This window comes from Squalius cephalus, assembly GCF_949319135.1.
Source record: "Squalius cephalus genome assembly, chromosome: 24".
Taxonomy (NCBI): Eukaryota; Metazoa; Chordata; class Actinopteri; order Cypriniformes; family Leuciscidae; genus Squalius; species Squalius cephalus.
Genome location: NC_137145.1, coordinates 26010921 through 26038215, shown reverse-complemented (window position 1 = coordinate 26038215; position 27295 = coordinate 26010921). Strand labels below are relative to the sequence as shown.

Here is a 27295-nt window from a genome sequence, read left to right as displayed (position 1 = left end):
TCCCATGTCAATGCTAGCCGTTTGTCTGCTGTCGCTTCACCTCAGCAAATGTTAGCTGCTGAACTTGCCTTCTCTGCAGTGTTTGTGCTTTTTTCGGGATTATTTCATACAATTTAATACACCCATTATTCAATTACACCCATTATTTAATACAATCCAATTCGCCCACGTCTTTGGATTCCGTCGTTGTCGTCGAGTATCGTTCGAGAGAACAACCAGCGCTGTATTTCAGTTGTTTTCCTCTGTGAACATGCACTAATGGATGTCTGACAATTTCGTTGCTTTTTGGAGTTTTCAGATTTAAAAAAGGTCTATAGATATAAAGGCTCGTTCGTTCTGCTCTCACGGAACAGATTATAATATGTTTATGTACCGTCAGATGAAATCCTGCAGGCGTCGGCGCTTCTCCGTCCATGCAATAAATGCACATCCTTGAATGAGCGCGGATTTCTAGCGCATTTACTTGAACTTCATAGGTAATATATCTATGGTTTAACCCATTTGAGAGGCGGCCAAAATCAGAATTTAAAATGGACTGAATAAGCTCTCTACGAACTTGACGAGCGATGCCGCGCTGACGGACCATGAAAGAGTGACTGACATGTAACGTTATGCACATAAATCACTGTCACACACACTCTCTCAGAGTAATAGTTACTGCATAATACATTTTCACTAGCAGAATAGTACGATACACAGTCTCACTTGCCATGTCTTTTAACTATTATAATATTTCGAAGGGCAAAAACAGGAACTTTTAATTGGCTTTACATCATCAACTGTCACTTTAGCGCGAGGCCCTGTGCAGTCGCAGACTTGGTAACTTACTTTCTGTAGCATATAGCATTACCTCCAAGCCTGTGGTTTCAGATAGAGCTGGTAAGTCCCGCCCATCCGTAAAACCCCAAGTGGACCTCTAGGTTGAAAAATCGTCAATGCAAGTGAATGGCAGAAAATAATTATTTTCTGATCCCGTTTGAATTGTGCCATGAATGTGAACATATGTTGTCTGTGAATTTTTTATATAATTTTTCATGTTACGAGTTTGACAGTATATGGTATGATTCTTTGGCTAGCAGTTGTGGAAAAGACATAACGAGAAAGACTACATGTCGCCTATGTGACGTCACCCCATAACACATTTCCCTCCACTTGTCAAATCACGGTGCTAATGCTGCGATAATCTATGGAGACAGATCGAGATGCCTGTGTGTTTTGTACCCAAATTTCACCATTCAAACCAAATGGGCTGTTCTTTCTTCAGATTCGCGTCGAAAGCAGCGAAGAGTTGTAGTCCACAAAGTGCTCTCACACAAAGTCTAACCGTATCAAACTTCTACCAGCTAAATTGTAGCATTCTTTACACGAAAAATTATATAAAAAATTCACAGACAACATATGGTCACATTCATGGCAAAATTCAAACGGGACCAGAAAATAATTATTTTCTCCCATTCACTTGCATTGACGATTTTTCAACCTAGAGGTCCAGTGGGGTTAGCGGGCTCCTCAGCTCCACTCACGCCCCGCCTCGTTGCCCATTTTCTGTTATCCGGGAGTGACGCGAGGCCAAGATGGCGACGGACGACTCCGCCCACTTTAGGCTCCAAAAATGCTCTTCAGAAACCTACGGGTGACGTCACGGACACTACGTCCATATTTTTTTACAGTCTATTGTTTTAAGGGATAAAATGATCGACTACAGGGGGACTTTAAGAGAAGAAGCGATTACTTTTAATTTGAAAAGAGGCGAAAGTGTTCCGGAAGTGCACGTCGCAGTTTCGAGTCAGCTGATGAGTGCAGTTCCGCTTCTGCGCGGTGGGGGTCAGCTGACAGATGTTCGCTGTCTCAGTGAAATAAAAACACCTGCGCGATCATCAGAGATCAGCAGCAGCAGCGGCGCGATGAGTGCTGGCACCCCGCGATCCCTGGCCTCGTCCGGGCAGAAGAACATCCAGGACATCCGCCACCCGCTGTGCGCCGCCGAGGAGAGCGCGTCGAGCCGCAGCGCAGATGCGCTGATCCACCCCGGCAGCGGTGCTGCTACTGGAGGAGGAGAGAAGGTGAGACCCGTCGCACACACACCCGCTGTCTGCGGGGATCACTGCCACAGCCCACAGCGGAGCCCGGGGTAACTTAGGCAGCAGTCGTGTTTGAGACGCGGGCCAGCGGAACAGTGGCATGATTATGTGTCTGGAAAACAAGTAACGTTTATCCAGATTCAAACTGTAAACAGTGGGATTTCATCAATTTGCAGCACCATGGTGGTAATACCACTGGTGCCATGGTAGGCTAATATCTAATAGACATATTCAGTGTAAAAATAGTCTTCGAAGTTGTAATGTTAAATAAAACAAAGATTACTGGAGTACATTTTACCAGGCAGAAAATACTAACATTTCACGTTTAATTCAATGCGTTTTATTTGTCACTCCGTTGTAATTGTTTTTTAAATGTAGTTAATTTCTGAATGGAGATCATTTCAAAGTAAATCCAACTCCTTTTTTTTCCAGTGTTGTTTTTATAATATAAATCATGGTATTAATATGTTTTTGCATATGTACTGTAGTGCTACTGTGGTCTTTGAACATGCACCCATAACATGATTTGTTTTTCTATTTACCATATTAATACCATGGTTTATTGGTCTTGTACCACGGTGGACATGTACTATGTTGCATGTAAATGCCATGTAAATGCCATGAATATGGTGATTATTCAGTATGATGCTGTGGATTGGTAATGATATACCATAGTTGATGTATACCATCACAGTATTTGTTTGTGGGTTGAACAGAGTGCATTTTTTTTTATTTTTGCTCATAATAAAAATAACGTACAACAATCTAAACAGCAGCATATATATTTTTCTGGTGTTTTTGCATAAGAAGCCGAGAGGTTTGATGAATGAGTATGAAATTAAATTCATGTGATCTCCAAGCTTTCAGTTATTTATAATGATGTGTGTTGCACGCAGAAAATTAAAAAATTGAAATCTGACACTAAATTTAGACTCAAAGGAAAAGGGAAGTTTTGGTGAAAATTGAAGAATGAAGGATTTGTATATGCATATCATGTGATGGAGCATTGCTATAGATGAATTATAATAACAGCAGTATTAAAGTGAGTGTGTGCAGTGGAAGCCGTAGATGTGTATCATGTCTGTGTTCCTGTACAATAGAGTTGTGTAGAGCGAGGCTGAGACACTCTCCGACTCCATTGTTTATTGTGTTTTTCACAGACATTCACTCTAGTCACATTTGCACTGTGGCTTCCCTGTTATTGGATATTTTATTTTAGTGTAAATGCTGGGAATTTGTTGTTTAGTTCATATTAATAATAATATTCTATAAATTTTAGCTTTTTATTTTTATCTGTACTTCATTAGTATTAAAGATGGATGGAATAAGACTGGAAACTTACATGGGCTGTATTTAGATTCAGCAATATTTGTACTGCTCAAATTTGGTGTGTCTTTGCGGATAACTGTTAATAAGCAGAAACTCGCGTTTGTGATTCTCACACTGTAAACATTTTGGGAAAATTGGATTTTTCAAAAATATATTTATAATAAATTGTATTAGAGCTGCACGATTCTGGATACATTGAGAATCGAGATTACGGTTTTCCCAAGAGTCTGAACAGACGAAGTAAACAAAATAACATGTATTTTACTTGAGGTTCTGACAAATGTTAATTGCTGCAGTCTATTTAAAGAAATATTAATTTAAATGAATAATTTAAGTGACTGGATGTATCAGCGTTGTTGAATGAATATCTTGAGTGAATAATTCAACGACTCACTCAAAGACTTCACTTGTTTCATTGCTTCCGTAGACATCAGTGTTTTTATCCCAACTATAAACTTTTATCCCAGTTCTTCTGTAATAATGTGAGTTATTGTAAGACTGATAATGATATGACAACTGCCTTCTGAATGTTCGCTGTGATCGTACTCGTCAAAGGTTTAATAGACTAAGCTGAATTTAGTGGGTGTTTGAGTTGAGTTCTCGATCTTTTAGCGATTAATCGTGCAGCTCTAGTGTAAATGTAATGTTAGGATGACACACGAGGCCGGTTACTCTGTCATGTTGGGTAATGCATATTTTCCTGGTAAAAACCAGTAAATAATTAACTCACTGTTTTGTGATAATTGCCTTATCTTATCCAGTTTCCTTGGAAACAGTTTTAGATATTTTCAGTTTTTTTTCTGAAATAGCAATAATTTTATGGTGATAAATCTAAACAAGAAGGTCCAAATCAGAAGAAAAGCTCAAAAATCTGTTCACTGATGTGTTTTTCACAACTTGTGTTTTGCAAATGCTGTTGCAAATCACTGTTATCCATACGAGTTTCCCAGTGACTAGACTCTTTAAGGCAATCATAAGTATTTTATTTGACTATACAAATAGCAAAAATCTTTAAAACGCGATGCTTTTTGTGACTGACCCTTTTATTAATTAATTTCCTGTCATCATTTATTGTTTGAAACTCCCATGCATATGGTTGCGTACATTGAGTTATGGGTGTTCAGGTTTGTAACAGCGATGAAGTTCACAGGTTTCCGAGCTGAGTGACCACAAGTAGCCTATAAGTTGTGCTTGTGCTCTGCTTCTCTAAAGCTATTGGTGGATCTCCTGTGATTGACAGGTTATTGCCCCGCCCTCATCATCAGAGAAGAGAGAGATGCAAGCGGAGGGGAAGTTATTCTGATTCAAGATTATGAGCCTCATGAATTTACAATAATGATGTGCACAGATAAATCATTTATAACAAAAACAAGAATTATCCATTTTGTTTTCATGTTGATTTTAAAGTAAATGCTACTTGTTTTGATACGTTTTACTGTGGCTGAAGTGTCCGGACACTTTTTGAGGCCACCGTATGGCTGATTTGCAGTCATTCTTCTAGTCACGAGTGAAATTGTCTGTTTACACACTGTGTGTGACTCCAGACCGTAAGTTCATGAACTTTGACAAACACACTAAGTTGTTAGTTTCTGTGGACTGAAGAAAGGGAACAAAGCAGAAGTACACCTTCAGTCTCGAGTGAGGAATAGTTTTCCTCTGGCTTTAGGCCTAAGATCACCACAGGCCTCACTCTTCATTATTCGTTTTGTAGCACATTCCCCAACTCTTCTCGAGTTATGATCATAAAATCATGTCTGCTCGTTCTGAAAGTAAACACTGTTTTGGAATGTCATACAGATGAGAGGCGTGTTGCACTTGATATTAATCTTGTATGTCACACGGGCTGTGAATTGATGTGAATGTTTGTGTGAAGGAGGGCTGTGCTCTACCCCTCGCCTGTCAGCTCAGCAGAACGAAGGCCAGAACTTGTTTTAGAGCTCAACAGTGGGCATGTGATCAGGAAAAAGCTGTCACAGTTTCCTAAATGCTGGATCTGAAAATAGGATGTTCGCTCTATGCAATTCCAACATTTTGCTGCAGGTTTCATGTTGTGAATTAGTTTTTTGCCTTTAAAAATAAAAAGTCAAATGAGAAATATATACAATTCAGTTCAAAAGTCACCAAGTCTGCACTTATTTGATCAAAAATACAACTAAACCAGTCATGTGAAGTATTATTACAATTTAAACAGTTTTTTTTATTGAAAATGTCATTTTAAAGTATCTCGGTTTTGTGCGCTATGGTTGTGAGTGATTTATCATGTAGTGTGACGTGCAGAAGACTTCGTAAGACCAAACACAGGGCGATGTTTAATGTCACAGTCTTCAGTGTAGTTAAGCTGTCTGTGTCATGTGACTGGAGAGTTAAGTTACTGAAGACTCCAGAGACACGTGTTTGAAATTGAACAATAGCTTACTTGCTGAATACTATGCATTATATAATGCATACTGCCTACTATTGATTTTAAATATATTTTAAAGTGAAATAGTAACCATTTTTCCAAGATAAGCATCAGACTGTAGTATTTGATAGTTTTGTTCAGCCGGTCTACTAGAGTAAGCTTTCATGATTGAATCAGTGCTCCACGTTAAGCTTTGCTTTGTGCTTCGATCATTCATTTGTTGTGTGTCGTTTTAATTTTAGCGATTCCGATTCTGCTTATCGATTCTGACTCTTATCGATTCCCAGTTTCGATTCCAGTAAGGTAAAAAAATGTTTTTTTTAAACATTTATATCAAACATATTTCTATCATGACAACTCTCAGAAGATTTAAAGCATGCTAATGGATATGACCATGTTAATGTGTTTGGTCTTGGCAGAATAGATATAGCAGATCTATACAGGTGGAGCTGGGGAAGGTGGAGGCTTTTAGCTGCAAACTGCTGTAGTGAATGATAACCAGCCATTTAATTGTTGAGCAGCAAGCTCATTGGCTGCAGATGCGACATGAACCAATCAGCTGTGCCAAGTAGTTAACGCTGTAAATATCATCAGCGTGTGGTAAGGACTCATCAGCCTGCGCCATCTAGAGTTTCCTGACAGAACTAGGCTTTTATTCTGTGTCTTTTGGCAAAATGTTTTGTTGCAGCTGAATACCAAAAACAACTGGACTAACTAATATACGTGTCAAACATTATTAAAGACAAGTAAACTGTAATAAAAGAACAAATGAACAAATCAGCAGATAGCACAAATAAATACAACTGAACAAAGGTCAGGTACAGAAATGGTAATCAAATGTAAAATAACATGGTATAGTTTTCTTTTTATAAATAAAATGTAGATTAATCCTTATTAAAGTTATTCAGTCCAGATCAGTGAGTGATTTTCTTTTTTTGTTCTTAGATTAATGTTTTTATAGAGATGGCAGCAGGTTTATTAGGCTGCTGTCACTTTAAGAGCAAATGCACTCATCCAATATACTGTTACACATGCGTTTTATTTCTCAACTGTTTGCGTTCACTTAAGACAAACCCGACTGTGTTTATGAGGATGTTTTGACATAAGTTTGTATATTTGTACGTTCAAGTACAAGAAGACGTGAAAGAGAACTCAGAGAATTCAGTATCGAGCATTATATATGAGGCGGCGACACTATATATGAGCCAAGAACACAGAATTGAGTTCTCTTCTTGCACTTGAAAATGGTTTGAAATCACCATTGTTTTCTGTTGGAGAGATTCACTCGCTCTGCATGGACTTTGTGCTTTGAAAACAATAACTTTTCAGATTGTTTACATGCATAAACGGCTAAATTACACACTAATGGAAAGGTAAAAACACTGAGTAAGAGGCATGAATTGTTAATTTGCATTATTTTAGCGATAAATCAATATATATATGAATGGCATGAATTGTTAATTTGCATTATTTTAGCGATAAATCAATATATATATATTGTAGTAAATGTACCAAATTAGTGTGTTAAATAAATAGCCCTAAAAATATCTTACCTTTTGGTAATTCAATTAAATTATGAGTGAAATGTAAACCACTTTAAAAATGTCATCTGGGTATGATGTACTATGGTAGCATGAGTAGTACCTTAATATGCTACGCCTTTACTGTTAGTACACACAGTTTTAGGCTTAACGCGACTGTGTTACAGCACTGAGTTATGTCTTATTTCAGAGCTTCACACACGTCTTGCTGCTTGTATTACTGTGATCTTATATTACCAAATGTATGGTTTCTGCACTGCTACATATCACATGTAAAGTAAGTGACCTTTTCTGTCGCTGTTGTCTCAGAAAAGGAAATTGTAAATAATATTTAAGGAGGTTAATTTTTTTTAAATAATATGGTATTTCTATAACTGCGGATGTGGCACTGAGGGGTTATTGTGTAAGTCGTGGTTGAGTTGTCTACCATTTATTGGATTTACCAACAAGATCTGTTTGAATGAACTTTTCTTTGTTTTAATTCATAGGTTTTTTTGAGTTCACGTTTAGATTTCAAATATAAAATATCAGTTTTGTTCCATTAAGTCAGTCAGGTTTTTATCCCCGCCCCCAGGACCTGAGCCTGCCCAATGGTACTCCAGTAGATACATCAAGCCCCGCCTCCTCCTCATCTCTGCTGAACCGACTGCAGCTCGACGACGATCTGGACGGAGAAACGCGAGACCTGTTTGTGACTGTAGACGATCCTAAGAAACACGTGTCTACGATGGAGACATACATCACCTACAGAGTCTGCACAAAGGTCAGAGGGCAAACGGTCCCTTTCTTGACTTTATTAACAACCAAATGCTGTTTTTATTCGTGCAGTTATTTAAAACTTACAAATGCATGAAGGATAAGCCTCTTCAGACAGATTTCGTTGGTCGATGTGGCTTCGTGGCTAATCTGAATTGTTGTTCCCTAAACTATCAGTTTGCTCCAGTTTGACTGTATCACTGCATTAAAGTGGCTGCTTAAGTAGTTGTTTAGCTCTTGTGGCGGCTGTTTGCAGACTCGTTCTGCTTCCACTGTGACCTGAAACATGCTCACGGTGGCACTTTCTGGAGCTCAGAGTCATATAGAGGTGCTAATGAAAACCAGGAAGGCAAACCTCAGTGACCTGCGTCTCAGTCACTCCCTGTCAGCCCTTTATAAACTCTATACTGGGTTGTTTTGTGGATTGTAAAAGAAAAAGGGTTAAGAACATAGTCATACATGTTTTTTTATGTACTATTATAGTATTTCATTTATATTTAAATTAGCTTTTATTTTAATATTTAATATTTCATTTTAAGTGGAGTTTATGTAGTATTTCAACTTAAAGGGATAGTTCAGGATTTTAGACATGAATCTCTATAGCTTCCCCATAAGCAGTGTGGTGCATTGACCATGACTTACCCCCGACAGCGTCCTGTGAGCCGAACTCCGGTCCAGTTTTGGTCAAGATGAAATTAGTCCGGCAAGATTGCTGGGGTCACGGCAATAAAGCTTTTTTCTTCTCAAATCAATATGTGTTCAAAAGAGTGATATATTTGCGTCACTAAAACGTTGTCTATGGAGAGGTCAGACCTCGTAATGGCTTGGCACTATTTTCTCCCCTGTCATATCACTGCGCGCTGCCGCTACCTACAGCCAGCTGGGAGCTGCGCAGGCGCACACCACTTTTTCAGTTGTTCGGCAGTGTTTACAGCAGTGTTTACGTGCTCAGAACAGCTACACGAACGAGCTAACATAGCTACTCACCAAGAGCGATCAGTTTGTACAAGCTTTGTAGAAAATGGTGCGGACTTGTGACTATCCGGACTGTACAAACAAAGATGTGGCGCTTTCTCCTCACACATTTCAAAGATTTCCTGTGGCAGATGTTGCTCTGAGGCGACTTTGGCTCATTGCTCTGGGCTTCAATGTGAACACCAAACTGGCGAAGATAAAGAAGCTTCGCGTTTGCAGTGCACACATGTGTAGTCAGACATGTTATCGTTCTCTTTACGAGCTGTAAACAAAGTGACACGTGCGCGGCTCGCAGCTGGCTGTAGGTAGCGGCAGCGCGCAGTGATATGACGGGGAAGAAAATAGTGCCAAGCCATTACGAGGTCTGACCTCTCCATAGACAGCGGTTTTGTGCTGCAAATATATCACTCTTTTGAACACATATTGATTTGAGAAGAAAAAAGCTTTATTGCCGTGACCCCAGCAAACTTGCCGGACTAATTTCATCTTGACCAAAACTGGACCGGAGTTCGGCTCACAGGACGCTGTCGGGGGTAAGTCATGGTCAATGCACCACACTGCTTATGGGGAAGCTATAGAGATTCATGTCTAAAATCCTGAACTATCCCTTTAATGTCATGATAACCATCATTTAGAAAAAAACCTTTAGAAATGAAAGACCGTGGAAGTTCAAAGTGTGGGAATCCTGTATAAGACACAACATATTTGATACAGTAAAAAAAGTAATATTGTGAAATATTTGTATAATTTAAAATAACTGTTTTCTATGTGTATATATAGTAAAATGTAGTTTATTCCTGTGATCAAAGCTGGATTTTCAGCATCATTACTCCAGTCTTCAGTGTCACATGATCCTCCAGAAATCACTCTGATATGATGATTTGATGCTTAAGAAACATTTATTATTATCAATAATGAAAACTGTCGTGCTTCTTGATATTTGTGTGAAAACTTTGATACGTTTTGTTCAGGATTCTTTGATGAATATAAATTTCAAAAGAACAACATTAATCTGAATGTAAATCTGTTGTAACATTATAGATGTCGTTACTGTCACTTTTGATCATTTTAATGTGTCCTTGCTGAATACAAGTATTAATTGCCTCAAAAAAAAGTTGTTATTGACCGTTTTCTTGCTTCTGCGTGACCGACAGACCACCAGGACAGAGTTTGACCTGCCTGAGTACTCGGTAAGGCGACGCTACCAGGACTTCGACTGGCTGAGGAACAAACTAGAGGAAAGCCAGCCCACCCACCTTATTCCAGTAGGTAGAGGAACACCCTCCACAGCTCTACTCGCAAACCAATTCGTTTCAAGCATTTGTGCATTGTATAACTAGTTATTTAATGTTGCAGGGATTGTTTTTGGCTAAAACCGGTTATTTCAAAGCATGCGATCGACTACATTTGTTGTTGTTTCTCCTTCATGCTGTCGTTTAGCCCTTGCCTGAGAAGTTTGTAATGAAGGGAGTGGTGGACCGTTTTTCAGAGGAGTTCGTGGATACTAGAAAAAAGGCACTGGACAAGTTCCTCAAACGCGTGGCAGACCATCCGGTGCTCTCTTTCAACGACCACTTCAATGCATTTCTCTCAGCAAAGGTGAGTGCGTTAAAGTCGGCATGAAAAGAAAAAAGTGTTTTCTAAATGCATGTTTTTGATGTTATTTGAACGATTCATCCATGTATACGCTTCATTTTTTTGAAAATGTTTTGACCTTGTAATGTTTAATCAAAATATCACACCTGGTGATGTTTACTGAACTCCTCCAATCATTTAGTCTGCTTAAACTCTGCCTCTCGCATTTATTTGCTATCTTTACTTACAATCTGTTTCACTCAGATGTATGTCACAATACAGAAGAAAAGACCTGTCGCTGCTTCCGTTTAATCGTGACTTTAATATTCTTTAGGATTTTGTTTTGAAGGTATTCTAAATACTTATACGAACTCAGTGCCCTGAGGCCAAACTGACTATATCAATTTAAGGAATCATTTGTAAATCACATTTAGAAACATAACCTAAGTGTACAGGAATTGTAAATGGTTTGTGTAGTTTCTCTCAGTGTCCTGTGCTGGCGTTGAGCTGGATTATTAATGCTGGAAACCCTAATAGCCGATTATGACTGTTGAAAGTGGCCCAACAACAACATTGAGCTCTTGAAATTTGTTGATAGTATATATATTCCAAGATGGAAAGCATGTTTCAGAAACCGGGATTTCATTGGGCTTGGCATAATTCTTTTTTTTTTTTTTTTTTTTTGTGGCCATTTGACAGAATTGATGTACCGTATGCTTGACTTTTCAGGACTTGAATAAGCGTCAAGGCCTGGCTCTGCTGACTAAAATGGGGGAATCTGTGAAGTATGTGACGGGTGGTTATAAACTGAGAGGACGGCCAATTGAGTTTGCCGCCATGGGCGACTATCTGGACATGTTCACACAGAAACTGGGCACCATTGACAGGATAGCACAGAGAATCATCAAAGAGCAATCAGGTAAAGATCGTCCCTCTCGGCCTTTTAAAAAGAAAATCCATCCATCCTAGGGTAGCATTGCATATACAAGTCCTTTAAACCCGATCATATACACTACTTTTCAAAAGTCTCTTTTTCTTTTTCTCTCTATTCTCGAATACTTTTATTCAGCAAGCATGCATCAAGTTGATAAAAATCATTGTAAATACACACAATGTTACAAAGATGTATATGTCAAATAAATGCTATTGTTCTATGCTTTCTATACAGAATCCTGAAAAATCTTGAAGAATATTTGATCATTTTTTTGATTCCCAAAAGTATTAAGCAGTACAACTGTTTTCAACATTGATATTAATCAGAAATGTTTCTTGAGCATCAAATCAGCATATTAGAATGATTTCTGAAGGATCATGTGACACTGAAGACTGGAGTAATGATGCTGAAAATTCAGCTTTGATCACAGGATAAATATTGAATATTGCACTGTTATGTATTTGGTCTTGGTGGACTAGATCTGCTGCGCTGCTGTTGATTATTGCTGCTGCTCCAGAGTAATTATGAACTTGTTAATGCTAATATATACTCCGACACGCTGCTGTTATGCTGCTGCCGCATGAATAGACATAGCAGATCTAGGCAGGTGGAGCTGGGGGAGGTGGAGGGTCTCAGAGGAACTCTGTACTAGGACTAGCCTACAGCAAACCCTGAACTAGTTTAAATGTTTAACCGCAATAGGTGAAAGGTTATCATTTGCACGTGTTTAGTCTTGCAAGTTTACACATTCAGTAGATTTTAAAACCATTTCAGCGCTGGAAGAGGCAAATTTAATTCGGTGCTCACGCACTGTTATCTGTGTGCACAGCCACACACACCAGAGAGAGGCGTGTTTCAGACAGCGTGTGAACTCTGAATCCATATTGATTCCTCTTTCGCGTCTCCATGCACTTGGATGGACACATACACACAAATTGTCAAAATATCCGTCTCTGCAAGTATTTTTGTAAACGCAGACAGTTATGTCTTAAGTGAGCGAGATTAAGATTAAGCTAATTACATTTTATACAGTGAACACTATAGTGTTATTTACAAAAAACGCAATATGATCCGAACCTTGAGTTTTGTGGTCCGTTAAGCCACTATATAGTGGTCAAAATTATTGGCACCCTTGGTAAATATGAACAAAGAAGCCTGTAAAAATACATTTGCATTGTTAATCCTTCTCTCCAGATCCTTCAGATTCCCAGCTCCATGTTGGCGCTTCTCCTCTTCAGTTCACCCCACTCATTCCCTACAGGCTTCAGGTCAGGGACTGGGACGGTCATGGCAGAAGCTTCATTTTTTGCTCAGTGACCCAAGATTTTGTGTTGATTTTGTTTGTTTTGGATCATTGTCCTGATAGAGTATCCAACCATGGCCTGTTTTAAGACTTTTAGCAGAGGCCGTCAGGTTTTGATTTTTATCTTTTGGTATTTGCTAGAATCCACAATACCATGTTTCTGAACAAGATGTCCAGGACCTCCAGCAAAAAAATAGCCCAAAACATTAAAGATCCAGCAGTAGAGGCATCCAGCAGACAATCCCTCTGTTGTCTGTCTGTCTGTCACCTTGTCGTGTTTTATATGTTACGTGTTACACTCTGTACGTGCTATAATCCCCCCTTCCCTTATGTACCCAGAGTCTCACTAAACTGGGTGAATGGTTACGCACTGTATATAAATCTATTGTCTGTATTGTAACATATTGTGTATATATTTTGCTTTATTAAAAATAAAGTTGTCCTCCAAAGAGGGGGGGTGGTGGCGGGCCAAAAAAAAAAAAAAAAGATCCAGCAGTATATTCAATCGTAGGCATGGGGTACTGTACCAAATCTGTCTAGTGGGTTTGCTGCCAAAAAGATATTTTCCTTTTTGTTTTTTTTAAGTTTCACCTGACCACAGAATCCAGTCCCGTTTGAAGTTCTGACAACTGAATATGCCGGAGATTGTTTTTGGATGAGAGAGGAGGATTTTTCTTGAAACCCTCCCAAACATGTGATGTAGGGGTTTTTAAAATATTTATTTTAGGCTTTCTGACCCCAAGACTCAACTAATCTCTGCAATTCTCCATCTGTGATCCTTGAAGAGTCTTTGGCCACACAAACGTTCCTCCTCGCCATGCATTAAGACAATATAGACACACATCCTCTTCCTGGCAGATTCGTAACATCTTTAGTTGGAACTTCTTTATTATTGTCCTGATGATGGGGATTTTCAATGCTTTAGCTATTTTCTTACAGCCACTTTCTATTTTGTGAAGCTCAACAATCTTTTGCAGCATCAGAACTATATTCTGTGGTTTTCCTCATTGTAATGGATGATTCAGGGAATTTGGCCTTTGTTTCGTCATATTTAAACTCCTGTGAAACAAGAAGTCATGGCTGGACAATGTCATGTTCCTGTTCACCCTGGTGTGCTAAAAAAAAAAAAATTATATATATACAGTATATTTATGGGAATATACTTCAGAGATATTTTAGATTTTGATTTTGAAAGGTTAGATTTTTGATCAAAAGGATAAACAATGCACATTTATTTTTTTACAGCCATCTTTGATCATATTTACCAAGGGTGCCAATAATTTTGACCATGACTGTATATATTTAGAAAATGTATTATTTCAAACTTTCTCGCCAGGCTTTCTCAAACCAACTCAAAGTTTTCTTGAAAAATGTTTTTCAAGTTTTTGTCCATAAAACGCAATGCAAGTGTGTTTTGCTAGTTTCAGCCCGACACAGTTATCATTTTCACGTCCTGCACTACATTGTCTAAATGGCAAATGCATTTGCGCCCATTTGTGAGCCCTCGGGCTGCTGGTCTGAAAACGAGGTGTGTTCAGACGCACTGTTGCGCGCAGCAGCACACAAACACAACCATTTTTCCCATTGTTAAACTAGCAAAAGTGGATTCGGACACGACCTAAGTGCACTTGCGCCGTGCGCTTTAGACCATGCGCTTAGATCCTTAAAATAAGACCCATTGAGTTACAAACAAAACTATTCAGCAACAATCACTTTCTTCCGTCTTCAGCTTCACAGACAAACTTCCTGTCCGCCCGAGTCCACCAGTCTCTCTCTGCTTTGGCCGTCATCTGTCGGTTCTTCTTCCCTCCGTCTCAATCACTGCAATAAGACACAGGTGTTAGTTGTGCTGCACTTGACCCATATTACCCGTCTCCTGCCTCGCTCTCCCGTTGCCGGCTCCGCTGAACCACGCTCCCCCGCCACAGTGCCTTTTTTAATGCATATTGTGAATATTTTATTCATGCGTATTGTTTTGCGGTGTTATCCTACAGAGATAGCAATTTACAAAAGACAGCTGTTTCAAATCAGACTTATAAGGTTCAGATAGGATGCTGCCTTTGAAGGCAGTTGTCTTTGTGGGAAATAGACAGCAAGGCAAGTTTTGAAGCAGAGCCCATAAGTGGACTGGTAAATGTAAAAACGAGCCCTCTAAGATGAGCTTTTTCCTTGTGCTCAGAATTCTTGATGGAGTTGAGAGAGTACGGGCCTGTGTACTCGTCCTGGTCGTCGTTCGAGGAAGAGCTCCATGATCCTCTGGAGGGGGTGTCGGGGTGCGTGTCGAACTGCTCCAGCGCTCTGGACGAACTCACAGAGGACATGAGTGAGGAGTTTCTCCCTGTGCTTCGAGAATACGTCCTATACATCGAATCCATGAAGGTGAGCGGCTTTCAGCTGAGCTTTCTGTCATTTCTTCCCACCTTGTATGTGAATTAATTGATTTAATGGCCAGTAGAAAAAATAATTTATGCCATTTGGAAAAATACCATGTGTCTATGATTTTTTGCAAAGGGAATGTAATGGTTTGGAATTATTTCCGGAATTATGTTCTCCCAAAACTAAGCCAATGTTTAGTTGTTGTGTGTTAAACTTGGAGTTTTAAATGGTTATATCTTGAATTATGTAAAATAGCTTTTTTCTTGTTTTAAACATAAATCTAACTAATTTAGTCAGGTTTTCCAATAGGGTAAGAAAAATAAGCAAGATATATATATATATATATATATATATATATATATATATATATATATATATATATATATATATATTTTTTTTTTTTTTTTCTCTAAACAACTCTTAATGAATTGTTCAGTTTCACTTTTTGAGAATGTACACTGCCGTTCAAAAGTTTGAGGTCAGTAAGTATTAAGAAATTTATACTTTTATACAAGGAGGCATTAAACTGATCAAAAGTGGACAGTAAAGACATTTATAATGTTGCGAAAGATTTATATTTCAAATAGATGCTGTTTGTTCATCAACGAATCCTGAAAACGAATCTACAGGAATATGAATCAGCACAACTGTTTTCAACATTGATAATAATATGTAATGATTCTTGAGCATCAAATCATCATTTTTAGAATGATTTCTTTTAGAGGATCATGTGACACTGAAGACTGGAGTAATGATGCTGAAAATTCAGCTTTGATCACAGGAATAAATTACATTTTACTATATATTCACATAGAAGCAGCTGTTTTAAATTGTAGTAATATTTCACAATAATGCTGATTTTACTGTATTTTTTGCTCAAGTAAATGCAGATGGTGAGTGGAAGAGACTTTTTTTCTAAAACCATTTAAAATCTAATTGACCCCAAACTTTTGAATTCTAGTGTATACATTTTGTTTTAATTACTGCTTAGATATTTTTACTGAAAAAACAACAAAAAAAAAACAAAAAAAAAAGATCAGTTTTTGCAGTTTAGTGCGTCATTTTGAGGAAATATTGTTATGCAACTCAACAGACAAAGTAATTTCCTCTCTGTCTTAACTTGACACATCTACACAATCAGCAAATATAGCGAGACGAGTGGCCACTGTGCTGAGATGGGGCTTTATATTTCCTTCTTGAAAACTGCTCTAAAATTATTGACAGCACTTCAGTTGCATAAATACTGAAAATAAAGCACAATAAAGAACGCATATAATCAAACAAATTTCCAAGAATAAATAATTATATATTAAGGAAACTGAATGATAGTTCTGTAATTTACTGCTTTCCTACAGATTAGATGTTTTTTAGCATTTCGTTTTAACATGATCACATTTCTTCTCTCCAAAGTGTCACTGCAGGACATTTGCAGAGAGACATCCAAGAATTCTAGGAAGCAACAAGAAGCGTTTTAATAGCCTCCATATTTGTGTCAAGGCTCCAGTGTAGAGAATATAGTGATCACATTATAATCACTGGTCATATGCTGAAAAAGTGAAATTGGAGAATGTAAACTGTAATTGCTGCCAAATGTTTGTAATTTACAAACCTCTTATCGTTCGTTAGAATGTGCTTAAAAAGAGAGATCAAGTCCAGGCAGAATACGAAACAAAGTTGGAGGCAGTCGTGTTCAGGGAGGACAAAAAGACACCGGTGAGTTGCATTTGTTTTACTAACTCTGATCTGAAGTGATTTGCAAGGCTTTCAGTGGCTGTGACACACCAAGCCGACGCTGTTGAATCGGCGTCAGGTCCGTCGGTGAGAGAGATCGGATTGTAATATGTCAATCGAAATATCTGATTGTATGTTCAGTTTAGCGAGCAGGAATAAAAGCAAGTGATGAAAGTGGGCAAAGCAGTCCAGACTTCACTGACAGAAGGCTGTTCTAATTTGACTCCATCTTACCTGAGCTTTCCAGTGCGCAAATATTTTAATTACAACATGAGCCGCCTGGAATGAAGAACGTGATCAGCATGACTAGGGGTTCAAGCGTGTTGGATTTTCAACGATCAACATTCTGCCTTAAAATGATCAGCCAGACCAAACGGTAAGTCGTATGCCCCTTTCACACAGCGCGATGATCCCGGCAAATTGCCAGGAAATTGCCAGAACGCCTTCTGTGTGAACGCAAACATGACCCGGGATTGATTCCGGCATCGATGCCGGGTTGGGGACCTAGTAACATTGCCGTGTTTAGTCCCGGAACGTGCGCTGTGTGAACAAAAGCCGTAATAATGCCGTGTCGTAGTGATGACGCTGAAGCCGGGATCGTTCGCTTGCTGTGAAACGGTACGTAATGTGCAAGCGTGGTTTCTCAAGAGAGAAATCACAGCTCATAAGCAAACTTAAGACGCTGCTGAGACATTACAAGTCACATCGATGTCACGTGTCTTTACGGGATTTTTACGGGTTGTGTGTGAACGCACTTCTCTGATTCCGGAAAATCACTGGCAGTGTGAATGAACCAAAATCAAAAGAACCCGGGTCAAATCCCAGATCACTTTATCCGTGTATTTTCCGGAATCTCTGTGTGAAAGGGGCTTTAGAGACTTGAAACTTTGAGGGATGGTGGTACCCACCCCGTCTACAACGTCACCAATGCTCGCCCCAATCGGCCAGACAGTGGCGCTACAGCGATCAAAAGCACGTCTTGGAATTGATCGCCAAAATTCATTGATATTTTGGAGTTTTTGAAAAACTTACTTTTGTGAACTATTCCTAAGTTTGACGCCTGATCGGACCCAAACCAATGCAGAAAGATCTTACTGTCAATAATTATCAAAAAAAAAATCAACATTTTGATTTACTTTGGCGACTGGATGCCAGAATATTTGAAGTGGGCGTGGCCACTTTTAATAAAATTTAATAAAAACTCTTGAAAGGAATGAGATAATTTGACCAAAAGGACGTGGCAACTGGCCACTTGGTGGCTCTATAAATGAAAACAGGAAAATGTCTTTAGCTACACAACAGTCAGACTTGAAAACTGGCATGCGGTGTCTTTGTCCAAGATACCCTGATTGTCTATGAGGACATTCACGTATCTCAAAAAAACAAAACAAAGCACAGCCGCCATCGGCCAATGAAGTTTGAGCACCCAAAGTTAACGGAAGCCGATCGGAATGAAACTCGCTGGGCCTGTTTGACTCGTTGCCCTAGCCTAGAGCCTCGTGAGAAATTGGAAAGAAATCGGCCATTGGGGGTCATCATGTTTTTCAAGTGCATAAATGAATGTATATTATGCAATTTTTACACGCATGCACACGATATTCACACCATATGACAGTACTCATCGTTCTGAACAACTCTAGGACCACTGCTGTCAATCAAATTGTTTAAATATGGAAGAATATTTGAAAAACCTACTTTTGCGAACTAGTCCTTGGTTTTTTGCTCAACCTCGATAAAATCACTGCAGTACAATTCTCTTGTACAACTCTCTAGGTCAGTAATTATCATAATTTGTAACCTCACATTTTGGAAAGCTATAACAGGGTCATTTAGAAAATGGGCATGGCCAAGTGTACCCAAAGCCTATAATTAGCAGTCCACAAGTTTTGGCAGCTATTCTGTGATTTATAGTATTGTTTTTTGTTTGTACACTAGCAGCCGTATATGTACAGTACAGTAGAGTTGAACTGTTAATGGTGGCAGATTACAATCACTGCAGTCTAGACCAGTGTTCTTCAACCCTGCTCCTGAAGGACCCCCAACACTGCACGTTTTCTTTGTCTCCCTAATCAAACACACCTGATTCAACTCATCAGCTCATAATCAGCTCACGTGCAGTGTTGGGGGTCCTTCAGGAGCAGGGTTGAAGAACACTGGTCTAGTCTATGATAGCTGGGACTTTTATCCCCCCGGAGATCCGGCGTTCCCCCGTGAGCAAAAAGCTCACCATCCCCCTGCTGAGATGGTGCAGACAGTGGAGGCACAGAAAACAAGAGGGGGACTACAAGCTAAGCTAAAGGCTAACCCCTATATACAGGCCATCCCAAGTCTTTTTCTCACCAACACCCGTTCACTTCACAACAAAATGTATAAGGTGCGACTGCAGATTACTTTGCACAGTTTGTATTACTGTGCGATGATTATAACAGAGACTTAGCTGGATCAGAACATCCCAGACGCTGCTATCGAGCTAGCGCGCCGCGCCATCCTCAGAGCAGATAGAAATAGCCATTCCGGTAAGAGCAGAGGAGGTGGACTTTGCATTTACACAAACAACAGCTGGTGTGCAAACGCCACAGTCAAAGAGTCACTGCTCTCTGGATTTCAGTATATGATGTTTCAGTGTAGACTATAGGTCTTCAACCCTGCTCCTGGGGGGCCACTTCCCTGCAAAGTTTATATCCAACCTGCTTCAGCTTGTGATTTTCAAGCAATCCTAATTAGCTGCTTCAGGCGTGTTTAATCAGGGTTGGAGGACAGTGGCCCTCCAGGAGCAGGATTGAAGACCTTTGGTGTAGACCTTTCTACTTGCCTAGGGAGTTCACTTCGGTTGCTATAACAGCTGTCAATGTACCACCGCAAGCTAATGCTAGCGTAGCCATGGAGAAGCTACACCGCTCTATTAGCCAGTATCTGTCGGCACAGAGCCAGCCCTCTGACACATCTGGGGCTCTCAGATCATCAGTCTCTGTCCCTGATCCCAGTATCACTGAGCTGCAGACAGACCAGCCATGAAGACAGGCAAAGTATGGACTAAGGAAGCCACCTCAGGACTGTTTTGAAGACACAGACTAGGGAATTTTTGCTGAGGAGACCGATCTGGAGAGGCACACATTAACTGTTCTGTCATATATAAACTTAAGAGCTGAGAATGTGTCTGGAACAATAGCTGTTAAAGTATTCCCTAACCAAAGACCATGGTTCAACAGCAAGGTGAGGACCCTGCTCTAAGCACAAGATTCAGCGTTTAAGTCTGGGGATCTTCAGGCCTATAAAGAAGCACAGAGAAGCAAGCTGCGCATAAAGGGAAAACTTTATCAATATCAACTACAGATATATGTGTCAGGGGATTAAGATTTTCACTGGCTACGAGGACCTCTACACAGATAAATTCTACAGACACCACTCTGCCCGAGTGCCCGTGTGCTATATCTTTCTCATTTCCAATTCCAATTTATAAAGCACATAATACAACAATGTTGGCCACAGTGCTACACAAACAATAAAACATTAAAATATAACAAACACAAATAACTATAAATAAAGAATATGCAAAATATCTACTCAGATTGTTTGACCCACAGACTCTTAGGAGTCTTAAATACACCTAAAACATCTCCAAACTCTTAAAAACCGAAAACTGTGACAAAAGTACCTCGAAACTCATGTATGATTTTTAAATGTCTTTTGAACTCACTTAGGGTTGATCATAATCTTATATATTGTGGTAAACCGTTCCATAACCACAAAGGCGGGTCACTCGGGTCACTCGGGTCACTCGGGTCACTCGGGTCACTTGGGTCACTCTGGTCACTCGGGTCACTCGGGTCACTCGGGTCACTCAGGTGACTCAGGTGACTCAGGTCACTCATTGCACCAATATCAGGGTAGATCCACCTTGCACAGAGTCACCGTGAGGATCCTTAAAGGGATAGTTCACCCAAAAATGCAAATTCTGTCATCATTTACTCACCCTCAAGTTGTTCCAAACCTGTATGAGTTTCTTTGTTCTGCTGAACACAAAGGAAGATATTTGGAAGAATGTTTGTAATCAACAGATCTCGGTCCCCATTGACTTCCATAGTAGGAAAAAAATATGCTATGGTAGTCAATGGGGACCGAGATCTGTTTGGTTACAAACATTCTTCCAAATATCTTCCTTTGTGTTCAGCAGAACAAAGAAACTCATACAGGTTTGGAACAACTTGAGGGTGAGTGAACAATGATAGAATTTTCATTTTTGGGTGAACTATCCCTTTAATGACTGTGCAGACAGAGGATGCTGTCATGATAGCTCTCCACACAGTCCGTACACACCTGAACCAGGAAAACACCTATCTAAGAATGCTGTTTGTGTATTTCAGTTCAGCTTTTAATACAGTTAACCACAAACTGGTTAAAAAATCGAGCGACCTGGGTTTAGGCAGTTCACTGCGCACATGGGTTTTGGACTTCCTGAGTAACAGACCCCAGAATGTGAGGATGGGAGATCACACATCATTCTCTCTCACCCTGAACACTGGCATACCACAGAGGGGTGTCCTCCGCCCACTTCACTTCTCCCTCTTTACCCATGACTGCTCCCCTATTCATCCCACCAACACCATTGTCACATTTGCTGATTATACCACCATAGTTGGGCTGATTTCAGACAACAATCAGAGCCTACAGAGAGGAATTTCAGCATCTGATGAATGGTGTTACAAACAGTTGTATAACTGGCTGCACACTGGTGGTGGTTGAGGAGAGATCCTCTGATATGATTGTAAAGCGCTTTGGGTGTACAGTAGTACACATGAAAGCGCTATATAAATGCCTCATTCATTCATTCATTCTTTCAAACATTACAAAAATTAAGGAAATTATAGTGACTTTAGAAAATCTAAGCGCACTGAGCGTTCTGCCCTCTGCACACACGGGGAGGAGGTAGAGAGCTTTAAGATCCTTGACTTCACCTGGACACATCTCTCATCAGGGGGGGGAATGCCCAAAATAGGTTTAAAACATTGTCGCCTCCCTCTTCTGCTGACCAACTTCTATCGATCGGCTGTCGAGAGCCTCCTTCTTAGAACAGCATTCTTAGATAGGTGTTTTCCTGGTTCAGGTGTATTTCTGCACCTATTTCTGCACCGTGTGGTTCATCAGCTGCACAGAGGAGAATGGGAAGGTGTCGAGGGCAGCAGAGCTTGTCATTGGTACTGCACTACCCTCCCTTAAAGACATCCACACTGGCCGACTCCAAAAGAAAGCCAGCTGGATTATAATGGACTCCACTGACCCGAGATATTGCTCGTTCTCCCACTGCCCTCTGGGAAGAGATGCAGACTAAACGGAACTAAAATATTAAAGTTTTTTTCCACAAGCAATCAAATGCATAAATCCTCCTCCCCCCTCAGGTGCAATAAACCCATATCATAAGGACTTGAAGTGCAATAACAATTTTGCACTATATTGTGTACATCACATCACTGTGGTTTTCTTTATATATATTTGTGTCCTGTTATTTTGTCTCTCTCCCTCCCCCTCCCCCTCCCCCTCTCCCTCTCCCTATATCTATATCTATATCTATATCTATCCTTGAGAACTGCTAAACAGAATCTAATTTAGGCGTTTATAGGCTTATGTAATATCTTACAATTGCGCAATCTTAAAGCGATTGAACCCCGTTAATTGCTGCTTGCAGCTATAGTTGATATTCAAAATGGCAAGCAAGCGCTGTTTTGTTTTCGGTTCGTATATCTGCAGTCCTAGTTTCGGTTTCCCTTTTTGAATGACGAATTTAGACTATTGATACCTGCTGATATAGACCGTTAATCCCTTAGCGAAACGCGTGTGCTAGTTAAAGGTGCTGGGTGTAACTTTCACTCTACTAAAGCATAAAAATACCATAGCATGTTTCCTTAATATCTGCAAACATATTGAGTTCACATACTTGTTTCTCTGAAAACACTTCTACAGACTGGGTCAACAAACTGGGTCAGAGATTGCAGATTCTACTCAACCTAAAAAGCCTCGGCATCCATCTAAAAATCTCTATGAACGAGAGCATATTAAAACGCTGATAAATCAACTTTCAGTGTGTAAATGTCCTCGGTTTTCAATGTTAATTTGCGCTCGTTCCTGTTGCGTGTCCTTAAACTAGCGACCCGCGTGAGCGTCGAGTCTGAGGAACAACGATCTCCGATATTTTGACATTTGGATATTTTATTTTGATATTTGGACTGCAGTACCTATTTCGACCACTAGCTGTCATTCTTACAGACTGCACCTTTAACAGTTGCCTATAGTCCTTTTGGTGCGTTCAAGCGCCACTTTTCAGCCCAAAGTCTGACAGCCTTTGTTGCCATTAGTTCTTTGACGTCGACTTTGTGTGTCACAGCCTTTAGAGCTGCTTTTATTAAGGCTGGGAAATATGAAGGTGGAAGAAACATCTCAACTGTTGAGAGTTAATGGGGCGTCCTGGATGTTCTCCGCACATCTCTGGCCTGCAGGTCCCCACTGACGTGGAGAAGTGCCAGGACCGCGTGGAGTGCTTCAATGCCGACCTGAAGGCCGACTGGGACCGCTGGCAGAACAACAAGCGGCAGGACTTCAGACAGTTGCTGACTGGCATGGCCGACAAAAACATCCAGTACTACGAGAAGGTCAGAAACTTCAATGTCCTCTGTAACACTTTATTTGTGTCATTGTTACATGTAGTTACTGTAGTAATAACTATAAATTATGCATATTTACATGAAACTAACCTTAAACCAGTCACTAATCCTAAACCTAACCCTATAGGACGTACATGTAGTTAATTATTATTACTCATTACTTAAATGTATAATTACAGTGTAACAAAGACGCATTAAAATAAAGTAACTGGCTTCTAAATAACACGTGGTTGGAGGTGAAAATTTGTATCCGTCACTTCAGAGTTATTATATTTTGATGAAAGAACAAAATATGACCAGCTAAGACAAAAGTTTTTACTCTGGATTAATGTGTATCGATAATTTGCGTACAGTAAGGCCAGAAATGTGTGTGAAGGAAGTAAATGGGTTCAGTTTGATTTAATGTTGATTTAAGTTTATAAGTTGTATGTAGAGCACTTGGACTGAAATTACCCAGCCAATGTTGGCAGAGCTTGAACAGGAACTCTTCAGTCCTGCATTTGCCAAACACTGACACAACGCCGCAAAATTCCTAAAGCCACTGCCGAGAGGGAAGATCCCGGGAAACCATTAATACTGCAGGAACCAGAGGAGCTCACTTATATCCTTGTTTACTTAATGAATACCTGCTTGGGATAAACCGATATTTTTTTTTATCCGATGAAAATGATGCTACCCTCTCGTTCACTGCTCTGCTCCCCACTACTCACATGCTCTGATAATAATAGCTTTTTAGGACTATACATTATTTGGATAATTGGTCAAAAAATAAATCTGTTAAATCTGATTCTGTTATGTAGAGCTAAATAAAGAATAAAATATTGATATTTAATATTTATATATTTTCTGTCCAATTATTATGATTTTTTTTTTTTGGCTTTTATTTTTCAAATTCAGTATCATTAAAATTAATTTAATAAATTCTAATATTAATACAATTATACAAAAAAAAGCTAAAATAAGAATAAAAAAGTTAAAATAAGATATAAATAATTTTTAAAAAGCATTTTCTGTTTTCGAATGCGTCCTGAATTTTCGGTTTCGGCCCAGAATATTAATTTTGTTGCATCCCTTATATTTACATGATCAATACTGAAAAACAAATAGATATATAAACATGTATTATAAACTGTCAAGGCATAAAAAATCTAAAGAAAATAAATAATTTTTTGCATTGAGATTGAAACCCATTTAAAGACTATTTGTAATTTTCATTGACAATCAGTGTTACTTATTGTTTACTAAAACAAATATTGGAAAATCTTTTTTGTTGAGTGAAATAAAGCTAAAATTTAATTTAAATATACATTTAAATTATATTTTCATTTAAATTTTATTTGAAATGTTGGCAGTTGAAGTAATACAATTACTAAAATATAAACATTTAGTATCTAATCTTTTTATGTAAGTCACATATTTGAGGTCTAAATATCAACATTCTCACCTAAAAAAACTCCTGAAACTACATGACATGACACAACTAACATAGTATCTGTAAAATGATGGTGTTTGTTCATCCGCCATGACACTCTGTGAGAGAAATGCTGCAAACGGTGAAGCGCTTCCAGTGCTGATACTGGTAGAATATCGCATGGCTGGAAAAGGCTCTCAGCCAATCAGAATCCAGAACCAGAAGAAACTGTTCCTAAATAAAATAAAATAAAACATTATAAAACCCCATAGGAAAATCCCAAGGGAACCAGCAGCAAACTCACTGGTAATGAGAATTGCATTATGGTAATATATATTTTTGGATGAAATTAATAAAAAAAAAAAAAAAAAAAAAAGTATAGTCAAGATTTTAGCAGTAAAGTGTGCTAAATTAAGATATAAAACAATATAAAGGCACAAACCAGTGTCTCTAGGTTTATTGAAGTCTCACTCCTGCAACACGTTTCCATGAGAAAGATTGTTTAGGGAATCTACTCCGTGTGTGTGTGTGTCTAGTCAAAACTGTGATGTTTGAGAAGAAACTGTGTTTGGCCTTGACGTCCTGCTGTTGTTTCTGCCCCACAGTGCCTTGCAGCATGGGAGTCCCTTATTCCCTCGTTACAAGACAAGCAGGAGGCGAGAGGTGAAACGAACTGAGCATGTGTTTCGGCCCCCGGTGAGGGTCAGAGGTCACGACCCACTCAAAGGGTTTCATGGGACACTGCTGGACTGGACCAGCTACCAGAATCATTTTTTTGTAAAGTGTCTCTGTTTGTGAAAGCCCACCGCACCAACACACTCTCTCTCTCTCTCTCTCTCTCTCTCTCTCTCTCTCTCTCTCTCTCTCTCTCTCTCTCTCTCTCTCTCTCTCTCTCTCTCTCTCTCTCTCTCTCTCTCTCTCTCTCTCTCTCTCTCTCTCTCTCTCTCTCTCTCTCTCTCTCTCTCTCTCTCTCTCTCTCTCTCTCTCTCTCTCGTTCGCCCTCTCTATTTTTTGGGTGGAAGGAGAATTTGTGGTTTCTCTTCTCAAGCTCAGGCTGGAACTGCAGAAGCACGGCTCTGGGAAACGTTACACAACAGGAGGATGATGACTGAGGGAAGGACGTTTTTGGTGACACCAACAGATTTGTAGTTTTTAGTGAAATGTTTGCCAGTGATGATTTTGTAAACGCTTTGTCTTTTGATGCCGTCCGTTCAAGGGAACAGAGACGTCAGTGTTTTTGTTTTTCCGTTCAGGAAGAGTCCGCGGAAGGTTTGCCAACATTCCTCTTGCCAAAGATGTGGATCTGTAGTTTGATATCTCTTTTGAAACTTCATCTTTCTTTCAGAAGAATATTTGGACCACACAACACTCGCCTGAATCGGCAGTTCCCTCGTTACACTATCAATTCGGTCGTTGCGTTGAAATGAAGGATGTTTTCCCAGCCATACTTGACCTCATTAAATATTTATGATAACGTGTGTCATAATGATTTGTACTTGTCTTAATGGGGCAGTGTGTGCGGCTGGGTTAGTCGGAGGTGAGCATTGAGACATTTCTAATGTAACGTGGGACATTTCTTCTGAATCTGTGGGATAATAATGGAGAGTGGTTGATCTTCAATAATACACACGCACTCGGAAATCCAACGCTTTTAGTAAATGCATTATGGCAAATGTGTTTTGCAGCTGTTGCATCAAATGGAATGGTTAAATGCAAAACATCCATTGAGCTCTTTTTTTAATATGGTAATGCAGTGCAGATTACTATTTCACTACTGCTCAAGTTTGTGCTCAGTAACATTTTTAATGTTTATTGAAATCTGAAAAGCTGCATTTGATCAAATATATTGAAAGCAGTAATATTGTCAAATAGTATCATTTTTACATATATATGTATATGGAAATGTTCTATGTATATAGATATACATGTATACACATATATACAGTATATATATACATATGTATATCATATCATATATATGTATATATAAGATCACACACACATCAGTACAATACAGAGAATTTATTTCAGTAAAAGTCACAGGAGGAAATGAATTGCTTTATCATGAAAATTAAGGAAAATGTTGCTGCAAATGGTCTGGAAAACAGGCTTAATTTTATTTTTGCATTTTCTCCCTTTGTTTTTAATGACCAGACATTTTGTGGGATTCACCTCTATCATAGAATTAATCACATAAAATAAAAAATTACATATAATTTTAAAAGA

At 39.2% G+C, this 27295-nt stretch overlaps 1 protein-coding gene across 1 annotated transcript; it reads left to right on the top strand.

The window, feature by feature from the left end:
- Window positions 1-1768: 1768 nt before the first annotated feature.
- snx30 (sorting nexin family member 30) lies at window positions 1769-26550 on the top strand. Its single transcript, XM_079862139.1, has 9 exons — window positions 1769-2063; window positions 7927-8115; window positions 10238-10348; window positions 10524-10682; window positions 11388-11577; window positions 15075-15274; window positions 16898-16984; window positions 23494-23646; window positions 25675-26550. The coding sequence occupies exons 1-9, from the start codon at window positions 1794-1796 to the stop codon at window positions 25744-25746; spliced, it is 1431 nt and encodes a 476-aa protein (XP_079718265.1). The 5' UTR covers window positions 1769-1793; the 3' UTR covers window positions 25747-26550.
- The last annotated feature ends 745 nt before the right edge of the window (window positions 26551-27295 follow it).

What these genes read in the sequence shown, in the direction of transcription:
- snx30 (XM_079862139.1), top strand. Translation starts at nt 1,794, where the DNA reads ATGAGTGCAGTTCCGCTTCTGCGCGGTGGGGGTCAGCTGACAGATGTT. An exon ending in CCTACAGAGTCTGCACAAAG is followed by an intron (nt 8,116 to 10,237) that starts GTCAGAGGGCAA and finishes CGTGACCGACAG; the next exon opens with ACCACCAGGACAGAGTTTGA. An exon ending in AATCATCAAAGAGCAATCAG is followed by an intron (nt 11,578 to 15,074) that starts GTAAAGATCGTC and finishes CCTTGTGCTCAG; the next exon opens with AATTCTTGATGGAGTTGAGA.